Source organism: Lolium rigidum, chromosome 6, assembly GCF_022539505.1.
Source record: "Lolium rigidum isolate FL_2022 chromosome 6, APGP_CSIRO_Lrig_0.1, whole genome shotgun sequence".
NCBI classification, from domain to species: Eukaryota; Viridiplantae; Streptophyta; class Magnoliopsida; order Poales; family Poaceae; genus Lolium; species Lolium rigidum.
In genome coordinates this window covers 325,883,770-325,894,446 of record NC_061513.1, presented here as the reverse complement: position 1 = coordinate 325,894,446, position 10,677 = coordinate 325,883,770, and the positions used below count along the sequence as shown (strand labels likewise).

General features: G+C 49.4%; 2 protein-coding genes across 2 annotated transcripts; one reads left to right on the top strand and one right to left on the bottom strand.

Annotated features, from left to right (window-relative positions):
* The first annotated feature begins 985 nt into the window (after nt 1–985).
* Nucleotides 986–3,881, top strand: LOC124664734. Its single transcript, XM_047202182.1, has 6 exons — nt 986–1,144; nt 1,225–1,459; nt 1,552–1,932; nt 2,017–2,377; nt 2,474–3,495; nt 3,574–3,881. The coding sequence occupies exons 1-6, from the start codon at nt 986–988 to the stop codon at nt 3,879–3,881; spliced, it is 2,466 nt and encodes an 821-aa protein (XP_047058138.1).
* A 774-nt stretch (nt 3,882–4,655) lies between these two features.
* Nucleotides 4,656–8,454, bottom strand: LOC124659755 (coleoptile phototropism protein 1-like). The gene is made up of 3 exons (XM_047197573.1): nt 7,705–8,454; nt 5,006–5,317; nt 4,656–4,919 (listed from the first exon to the last, which is right to left on the bottom strand). Exons 1-3 carry the CDS (start codon nt 8,452–8,454, stop codon nt 4,656–4,658), a joined length of 1,326 nt encoding a protein of 441 aa, XP_047053529.1.
* Between the last annotated feature and the right edge of the window lie 2,223 nt (nt 8,455–10,677).

Below are 10,677 nucleotides of genomic sequence, written 5' to 3'. Positions count from 1 at the left end.
CTATTTCACTCGTTCACATGTGATCACATCCCCATGACATAGCCATGCCCTGCGTAGCTTCCATGGATGTTATCTCACCGAGTGGGCCCTTATAAAAGTATCTTGCCGTCACATGGACGGAATAAATCCCGCTCTTGATAACATATGCGTCAACCATTCCATCGACATACCTAACTAATTATGAACATTTGACATATAATAAATATCCATTACTATTTGTCTCTAGGGCACTATCTCCAACACATTCATCCCAAGGTTTAAGGCTTATATTTTTTTGAAAAGTGAAACCAAGTAAAGTCTAACCAAACTTATAGAAGAATCTATGATATTTTGTAGATACCATATGATTTTTTTGAGTAATGATATCGATTGTATATTTTACATGTTAATGATTTTTGATAAAAACTTATAGTTTGATTTTCTAAATGATATATACTAGTAGTATTAAATTCGGCTGAACAACCGCAGTCCCTCTGAGCTGTGCTGTTTTGTACCTGCGAGACATGCACGGAGGAGAATCAATGGCAAGTCATCAAGATATTGCTCCCACATTAATCACTGCCATAAAGAAGTGATACCACCAACTATTATCTCGTACACTAGTCCACCAGTACAACTCCAGCTGTACACTTTCTGTAGGTAATCACAGTGCCCGATCGGAGATCGGACGAGAAAAAAATGGCGCCCTGCCGTCCGTCCCCACCGACCAGCCTCACCCGCCCCACCGCAACGTGCCCCTCACGTGACGTGCCCAGTTTGAACCATCCCCAACGGCTCTCTGCCCCGTCGCCGTCCATCTCGAGCGGCCTCTCGACCGTTGCACGCAGCGCAACGCTCCTCCGGAAGAAAGCAAAATAACTCAGCTGTATTTTACTCCTCCGCCGCCCCCGACCGCACTCACCACAGTGCCACCTGATCCCGACGCAGCAGCTCTGCCACGTACTACTACCATCTCGCCGGAGTCCGAAGGAGGGAGACTGGATCGATGGTGGCGTTCACGGAGGAGGAGAGGGCGGTGGACGACGCGCTGGGGTACCCCAAGGCGTACGCCAGGCTCTGCCGCGGCGCCGCCGGCGCGCTCGGCCTCCCCTACGCCCACGGCCCGCCGCACGCGTTCCTCCCCTACGTCCTCCAGCCCCACGAGGTACGCACCGCTCGAATCCGGTCGATCCCCCACCCATGGCGCCATGGTCTGACTCCGATCGAATCCGTGTCGCTGCGCAGGCGCTGCGGGCCAAGGACCTGAACGAGACGTTCCCGGTGCTGGACCCGGACGCGGCGCCCACCGCCAACCCGCGCGGCTTCGCCAACCTCCTCTGGAAGCAGCTCGACCACCTCGGCAACGCCGGATTCGACCCCGCGCTCTTCCGCGTCGACGCACACGGCAACGTCCTCTACCTCCACGCCGACTCCGCATCGCCGCTCGCGTGGGACGTCGCACACTGGTTCCCCTGCGCCAGTAAGAAGAAGAACAACCTCACCCCCCACCGGTTTCGTTTCTCCCGGGAATCCGGGATTTATGGTTCTGAACTTCTGAATTTGCGCACGCAGGAGGAGGGCGCACGGTCCCGAGCAACCTCCGGATCGTGCAGCTGCAGGTGTCCAGGAGGAAGCACAACAAGCTCGAGTTCCTCGTCCCCTGGTGGGATCTGCAGCTCGGCATCTCCGTCAACCACTTCCTCTCCATCTTCGCCTCCAAGAACGCCGATTTCAGGAACAGAGCGTTCGCCTTCCTGTTCGCCGACGGCGCCGGCGAGGAGCTGAGCGCGGTGCAGGCGGTGGAGGCGCACGCCTTCCCGCACCACTTCTCCGAGATGAAGAACAAGGTCGGCCTCGCGCCCGCCGCGATTGTCTCCGCCAGGGGCTCCGACAGTTCCGTGCTCAGATCACTCGACGCCAACAGGCCGGTCAGGTCCAGTTACCCCTTGATCGGTATGCATTTTTTTCAGAGAGTTCCTTGCATTTCGTTGCTTTTGTTGCGTCTGATCCAGCACTAACTGAGACCTCTTGCTGCAGCTGCCAAGAAATTCTCGGGCGAAAAGGACGAGAACTCGGCGGCGCACGGCCACGGGGCGAAAGAGAACAACAACCCAGACGTCGACGGCTACATCAGCAACCCGTACCTGTCCATCGCCATGGCCAGGGACTCGCTGAGGCAGCGCGAGGAGTCCAAGAAGAAGCAAGCGGAGCTCGCCGAATTGGAGGACGAGGTGACCGAGATGCAGCACAAGACTGAGGAGGACAGGGTGGCCATCCAGGACCTGGAGGCGCAGCTGATCAAGAGGCGTCGACGAGTGGAGAAGTGCCGCCGCTTGGCGGATGCCCAGTCCAACTACAAGGCCGTGCTGGAGAAGATGATCAGAGACGCCATGCACCAGTAAGGATCATCTTCTTATGAACAGACAACCTACAGCTGACAGTTTGTATTTCAATCTGAAATGGTGGTAATTTGTAACTTTGGTTCAAAATGCAGGAGTGTTGTGTACAAGGAACAGCTTAGGCTGAACCAGGCTGCAACTAGTACTCTGATGGCAAGACTTGAGGCCCAGAGGGCAATGTGTGACTCCTCTGAAACCGAGCTCCGCAAGAAGTACCAGCACAAGGATGATCTGGAGAGGCAGGTGAAGCCTTTCGTTGATCAAGCAAGGAAGAGGTACCGGGTCGATGATGAAATTCAAGAGGAAAGGCACTGTGAGAGTGCAAGGTACTTGCCAGAAAGAAGATTCAGGAGCAGCCCCCTGAAGCAGGAGCTGAGAGTTTTCCTGGAGCAGGATCAGAGGAATTCAGATGCATACGTTTCCCTGGAGGAAGATGAAATTGGAGTAGAATCTTCAGCAATGGGTTATGTCAACAATGAATCTTCCAAGGTGATTAACTTCCCAAGGAGGTTCATCACCACTGAAGAGAATAACACATGTTACGTTGAAAGAGGAAGAGCGTCAGTGAGGGAGAAGCTAGAACAATCTGCGATCAGAGAAGGGCATCGAAGCAGGGGAAGGGAAAGAAAGGAAACCATGGCATCAAGGGGGGTTGTTGGTGGTACGCCTATCAGGTCAAGAGATAATAGGGGCAAGGCAGCCATGCTTGAGTCCGAGACTGAAAAATCTTATGCAAGCCAGACAGTCTCATTGCCAAGGGCCTCCTCGGTTCCACCAAGTCCTCCATACAGAGCGAGCGGCGCATATGGAATGCCAAGGTATCCCACAGAGCAGTCACTACCCTTGCAAAAGAATCACGCTCTTCATCCTCGACGTGTTGGCAGATCAGAAGTCAATGAAAACATGAACCACAGTGGTAAAGGCAATGTGGATAAGTGGCTTCATATGCTCATGGAGGACCAGCAAGAAGGAAATGAAGTGTACCATTCTTCGGAAGAACACGGTGGTAGCGAGGAGGATGCTTCGGATGAGCAGCAAGTGCAAAGCAGAATCAATGACGACGACGAGAGCTGCAGGAATGAGATCACTGAATGTTCTGAAGAAATCGTCGATGATGGCGGCAACAAGACAGCTACTCACCATGGCACTCCAAGATACAGGAACTGCAGGGATGGGATCACTGAATTTTCTGAAGAAATCGTCGACGTCCGTGCCGAGACCGCTTCTCACCGTGGCACTCCAAGATGCAGGAATAGCTTTGAAACTAGTAAGGAGGAGAAAGTGGAAAAGAAGATTTGGTTCCCTAGATCCGACAGCGGTAGGGGTTTTCGATCTCTGCCTTCCTCGCCTTCAAAGATCCTGGGAATGAGAAGAGGTGTGGAGAAACAGAAGGTGGCCGGTGGCGATGACAGCAGATATGGGTATGAGGATTCGGTGTCCACCAGCAGCAACAAGTTCCTCAGCAAATGCAGGCAGGCTCTCAAGAAAGCAGTACACAAATGAGGCAATCTCACCCTGTTTATTCTTTTCAACATGTGTTTACATTTGTGTGAACTACCATTATTTGTTCATGTAGTTGAATAAGTTAGTTAGCGAGGCATAGAAGACAGAATTCTGTCTGAGGCCCAATCTGTAAAATGCGAAACATTTGTGGTTACTGATCACCCTGGCGTGATCAGAATATGTGTGTTCATCTATTTGTTGATCTGTGAAAAAAAAGATTATATTCAGAAACCACTTGCTTCTCTAGCTGAACAGGACAACAAGTAAGTGATCCATAGCTCGCAAAGTTCTTCCTGTAACATGTGAATCTGGGCATTTGTATGATCACTTTGTATGATCAGATTGTAGTGTTTGTAACTGTTCTTTGATTTGAGAAACATTTGCGGCTAGTGATCACCCTTGTGTGATCAGACATCAGTGTGTCTGTGTGTGTGTATACAACTATTTGCCTATCTGTGAAAAAAATCATATTCGGAAAATATTTGCTTCTGTAGCTCAACAAGTTAGTGAGGCATAGCTTGCAGACAGCTGTTTGAAGTTCTAGTGCCTGTAACAAGTGAAACTGAACATTTGTGGTTAGTGATCACCTTTATGTGATCAGATTGGAGCCTTTAGAACTGTTCTTTGGTTTGTGAAAACAAAACTTAAATTCATTTGTTCATGATCTGCCATAGCAGGAACACCAACGCCAATGAAGAATTGAAAGAGGAACCAAAGGAGAAGAAGAAACGAATAAACACCAGTGTAAATCATCAACGGCGGCTTCAGATTCAATCACGACATCGACTTGCGCCACTTCGGGGTCCGCCGAGTTGGCGTCGGCGTCGCCAGGCCGGCCCTGCCCTTCATCCCGCTCCCCGGCGTCCGCCGCTCCATGCCGCTCTCCGACTCCTCGATCCTCGCGACGTCCGCGCTCATGCCGCCGCCTCCGCCACCGAACCAGAACGTGGTCCACTTGAACCCACCGCCACCGCCGCCGCGCCGCCTCCTCTCCGAGCCCAGCCTCTCCACCTGCTCCTGCAGCGCGCTGCACTGCACCTGCAGCTCCAACCTCGTTAGCTCCGGCGACATGATAATGCTGCATCCAAGATTGAACTGTCGGAGTTTGGAAAATGTCCAATAACCTGGAGCCTGGCGACGTCCTCGCGCAGGCGGCGCATCTCCTGGTGCTGCGCCAGGACCTCGCGCTTGGAGGGGCACCGGCCGCTGCCGGAATGGGGGTCCAGCGCCGCCGCCTGGCTGGCACCGCTGAAGGAGGCGCCCAGGTCGGCGAGGCGGTTCAGCTTGCCGTGCTCCGAGAAGAGCACCTGCATCACGGAGCGCACCGGCAGCCGGTCGTTCTGGACGGCGTGCGCGGCCGCCTCCGCCGACAGCTTCCGCGCGTCGATCAGCCTCCACAGCGACTTCCGCTCCTCTTTCCCGGCGCCTGGGTGTGCCTGAAGGGTACGACATCGACCGAAACCACGAGATCAGAAAATAGAGAATCTTTTAGGGTGTGTTAGTTTTTTTTTTTTTTTTTTTGATGGGGTGGAATTCCATTTCATTGTGGAACCGTTTCATCCTTGTGTTTGGTTTGGATAATTTTTTTTTGTCACGGAACGGTTCCATTCATGTGTTCGGTTTTAGAATTGAGATAGTCACCCGATTAATTATTCTAAACTCGATTAATTATTTGCTAAACTTGATTAGGTAGTGCTAAACTTGATTAATTTATTACTAAATTTGGTTAATTATTGCTAAACTTAATTAATCAGCGTGTGACAGTCACCCGTTCCACCTCGTCCGGCGAATCGGAGAAACCACTTCATTCCGGATCTAGAGGGAATATTTCATTTGGAAGAACGACTTCATTCCATTCCAGTTTGCAACCGAACACAGGAACCGGTTCTGGGTGCGGAACGGTTCTATTCCGTTCCACCCCATCTCCAAACCGAACACACCCTTAGTGATCTTGATTTTGCGTCCTAATATTCTACCAACACGTCAAACTTTAGGAATGAGCATATTGATGATTGCCCTTTCTGATGTTTCCGATGGATGGATTGACAATACCGCATGATTAATCTGGCATGCGAATCTGTCTTCTGCAAACAGCAGCAATGCCAAGATTTGGGTCGACAGGGACAACACTGTAAAAAATGCAGAGAACAATGGAGCAGATTTCCACTGCCGCACTTCGATTTGAAACCGCTATAGTTTGGATACAGGCTCAGGCCCACGAAACCAAAAGATGAATCTCGTCTGCCATGGCAGCTCGGTGAAATCTACAAGCCCGCGCCTTGCTCGTGTCTGCAATATTCCTGAAACAGTTGCAGGCACATCTTTCGTGACAACTCCATCTAGAGATGAATCCGCAGCAGTGTGGATGAGAACAAAATGCACCAGACTGCCAAATTCGATAATAGGTAATGTTTTGTTGTTTAGCAGTAGGAGCTCACGTGACCTATTTCCTAAGATTTGTTCTTCATCACTCAAAAAAAGTGGAATAGTTCATCACCAAGTAAACACACCATCAGGCTCAAAGTGATCGAACCAGTATGGTATCACCATCAGATAAGAAGAGTTTCCAGCACAATCTCATCATATGAGAAGAAGAATGTAAACTAGTACTCCATATAAAATGTACTGGTCTTTTGTTCGAAGCTAACGCAGAAAACAAAACTATGTACACCCTAGGAATGTCAAATACGTATGTATTACCACCATACCATAGAACAAAGCATATAAATATAAATTTATTTTAAAACCAACATTTTCTAAGTTTAACTAAGTTTAATGACAAATATATGAACATCTACATTACCAAATCTATAGCGATAGATCCAACATATTATGTATTTTCTTAGTGTATTTATTAAATATAAATATTGATATTTTGTGTATATTTAGTATGTTTTGACTTTTGACTAAAAATATATGTCTTGTTTTTTTGGAATAGATGTAGTACTCCCTTCTGCCCGAAAATATATTGCACATAAGGTTTGGTCAAAGTCAAACTTTGTAAAATTAATCTATCTATATCGATAAAATTATGAATATATACGATGTCAAACTAATATTATTAGAATTTTCATGAAATATATTTTTAAATTATACTTATTTGCTATCGTAAATGTTTGTACTCCCCCGATTCATATTACTTGTCGCTAGTATATATGGATGTATCCAGCACTAAAATATATCTAGATACATCTGTATTAGTGAAAATTTAATATGGATCTGAGTGAGTATAATTTTGTATATTCTTGGTAAAATTTTGCAAAGTTTAATTTGGATGAAAAATCATGCGCAGCATATTGTAGGGAGGAGGGAGTATGTATCATTAGGCGCTAAGTGTATAACTAGTTAATACCACCTCCGTTCAAATGGACAATGGCTATATCAAACCATGTAAAGTTTGACCAAGTTTTACTAAAAATTATTAACATGCAAAATACAAAATCAATATAGTTAAATACATCATGAAATAAATTTTCATATGATACTTGTAGAATATTATAGTTGTTGATAGATTATTTTAAAAAAAAAACACCTAACGAAAATAATACAAGTCGTATTCATTGAAACAGAGTACGAGTACTGTTTTTTACTGTACAGTATGATATTTATGCCGGATACATTAATACTGTATATGACACGCCGGTGCACCGTCCCATGCAAAATGCAGTGGTCAAACACAAAAACAAATGTACTTACTACAGCACAGGTTCTCATGCAGTCTTCTGGCGATTGACCAAAAGTACAAACGGCATCGAGAAAGAAACACTACCCGAAGATGAAACCAGAAACAGAATTAAGCGGAGTGCGTGGCATGCACGGTTACCTTGAGGTAGGTGTCGACGGCACGGTAGAGCGCGTCGTCGGCGGCGCGCGCGTGTGCGGGCACGGCGCGGGCGAGCTCCTCCAGCTCGGCGGGCCGCAGCCCGGCCTCGAGCGCGGCCTCCGCCAGGTAAGCGTCAACCAGCCTTGCGACCCTCGCGCTGGCGCCGCCGCCGGCACCCTTGCCGCCCTCCTTGAGGAACCCGCGCACTAGCCGCAGCACGAGCGGCACGTCCAGCAGCGTCGCCGGCGCGTGCCCGGACGCCGGCACCATCACGGCGGCCAGCGACGCCTGGTCCAGCCGCCGCGCCGCGCGGGCCTCCAGCTCCCGCAGCAGCGCCGCGTCCGCGCCGACCATGCTCCCCGCCCGGAGCAGCCTGAGCAGGAAGTCGCACGTGATGCCGTCGTCGGTCGCGGCGTCCGGCGGCGGGAGCGCGGCCACGAGGGACTCTAGGAGGAGACGCTTCTTGAGCCACGTCGCGGTAGGGCTCTCCGGGGGCAGCAGGAAGCGGCCGGAGGCGGACGAGGCCACCTCCGGGAGCCACTTGGCGGCGTAGTGGGACAGCACGCTCGCGAGCAGGTCCGGGCGGGGCTTGGACTTCACGGCCGCGACGGTGCGCGCGAAGCTCTCCACGTCGTTGACGCACGTGTCGTCGACACCGGCGAGAGCCCACGGCTCCGCCGGCAGCGGCGCGGTGCCGCGAGCTCGCGGCGACGATATCCTTGGACTGTGGCTCTTCGACGACGACTTCATGGTTCCCCGCTAGCTCAGAGCTGGTTCATGGTGAGTGCATGGTACGTGCGTTGTGCGCCTGCACCGGTATATGGACCAAGGAGCAAGCGAGGCTGTGTCATGTGTGTGGGCGAGAGATGGTGACACAGCGGAGATATGTGAGGAAATAGCAGATCACACCAACTGTTGGGGCTTTTTTTGCACAGAACCACAACAATGCTATTTTTTTGCACCAAACACCAATGTTTGGGGTAACGATTTGCACAAAACACAAATACCTCAATTAGGAGTCTTAACAGGGAATTAACCACATTAGGCCCACTTTCATAATCAAGGCGACATGCAACATGGATTTCACAAGCTCTTTGCTGGATATAGATGAACAGAGGAGTTCAATCTTGGTTAGCAGCAGCACCACAGCTCCGTGGCGGCAAGTGTCCGCAGGGAGGGGCACGCGGGCGGAGAAGGGATCTCTCCCTCACCGGCCCACTCCGGACCTCTCCCATGGACATATTTTTGGGTGGCGATGTTGTTTCACGATATCCGGTGCTAAAGGAATCGGAACAGAGCGCCCAAAATCAATGCAACAGTCTATGTCTTCCTCGTCTCCAAATGCCGCCGCCTTGCCAATCTCCTTCGCAGCTTCCACCAGCTCGTTCGATTCCCGTTCCTCGCCATCCCCCCAGTGCTCAAGTATCCGCCACCGCCTCCCCGAGCATCCGCGCACCCCCTACCATCCCCGCCGCATCCCATGCGCTCTGCCGCCATTTTCCTCGTCCAGACGACGTCCCTGCACTTCCTATGCACTTCCTATGATAGTGCTAACCTCCCCATCGATGTCCTGCTTTGCACTGCCGTCCGCCACCGCTAGCATGCATCACCGACTCACTGCCGTTTGTTCAGTCTATTGATCCAGGCAATCAACGCCACCTCGATCTACCCGAGCCCCATCGCATCGTCAGCCACCACGATCCCCACATCGTCACACGCCACACTTGACCTTTGCGGGGGGGGGGGGCAGATTATAAAATGGCAAGCGTGGGTCCAATTAACTAATGGCTATCAAGGCTGTTAGTGGTGATTTATGTGTTCTGTGCAACGTTTACAACAAATAGTGGTGTTTGGTGCAAAAAATTCTAGTGGTTGTGGTTTCGTGCAAAAGAAGCCCCAACAAGTGGTGCTATGTGCTAAAACCTCGAGATATGTCGCACTGTCGCAGAAGTGGACGCCCATGATACACGGGAGAGTTTCCGAGTGAAATGCATGGTAGTGGTAGGTTGTAGTACTATGTACAGCTACCATCCATCGATGTCTGGACCAACAGGTTAACAGTACCATGAGTGTCATATTGTCCTAGTTCCACATGTACTACTACTACTACCTAGGTATGTATATGTTCATCACTACATTTGTACAGTGTCACACATGTATAATTTAGCTTGCACGTTCCAATTTCTTAGTAACTCTTTTGGAGAGTTTTTCGTGTAATTTACACGACTGGATTTTTTTCTGAAACGGAATTTCCACAAATGAATGTGTTTTCGTTGTAATAAACGAAGGAAACAACTGGTCAGCACAATGGCAAAATAGTTTAAAACTAATTAGAAAAAATGGTATTATGATAATTTCATCGGAATGCAATACGCAACCTATAGACTATAGTCATTTTGTTGTCAAGGTCAGGAATGGTGAAAATGCTAAATTTTAGACTTGGTATCGGTTAGGAGGCCTTTGGCCAAAGGTTATTGCGCCAAAAATCTTCAAAAGATCAACAAGAAAGAATTGCACGTTTCGGAAGTCCCCTGAGAAGAAGTTTTGGGCAAACCAAAAAAATACCAAAGAAGGTTTTGAAATGAGCGCATTCAACAATTTATCACCCTACGGGAATTGCTCTACGACATCCACCTTGCCCATGACGCGCTCGACACAATTCATTGGAAATTCATGGATGATGGCAAATAGTCCGCTTCCATCGGCATACAAAATGCAATTTAAAGGACACATATCAACAACTATCAATGCCTCAGAATGGAGAGTTTGGGCTCCCCCTAAGTGGATTTTTTTTGTTAGGTTGGTATATAGTGCAAAATATAATTCGGACCGTGGATAGACTCCGAAAAAGAGGGTGGTCCAATGTGGAAATTGCCCCCTTTGCAACAACGTGCAATAATTGGTTGCTCATCTCCTCTCCAATTGTAGATTTATCACAATAATGTCGAAGGGGATCCTCTCGTGGTGTGGTAT

Bases quoted from the DNA above. Each gene is read 5' to 3' on its own strand.
- LOC124664734 (XM_047202182.1), top strand. From the start codon at position 986: ATGGTGGCGTTCACGGAGGAGGAGAGGGCGGTGGACGACGCGCTGGGG. The intron at 1,460-1,551 runs GTAAGAAGAAGA...TTGCGCACGCAG, and splicing joins ACACTGGTTCCCCTGCGCCA to GAGGAGGGCGCACGGTCCCG. The intron at 1,933-2,016 runs GTATGCATTTTT...CTCTTGCTGCAG, and splicing joins GTCCAGTTACCCCTTGATCG to CTGCCAAGAAATTCTCGGGC.
- LOC124659755 (XM_047197573.1), bottom strand. From the start codon at position 8,454: ATGAAGTCGTCGTCGAAGAGCCACAGTCCAAGGATATCGTCGCCGCGA. The intron at 5,318-7,704 runs GTAACCGTGCAT...CGTACCCTTCAG, and splicing joins CCGTCGACACCTACCTCAAG to GCACACCCAGGCGCCGGGAA. The intron at 4,920-5,005 runs GTTATTGGACAT...TTGGAGCTGCAG, and splicing joins AGGACGTCGCCAGGCTCCAG to GTGCAGTGCAGCGCGCTGCA.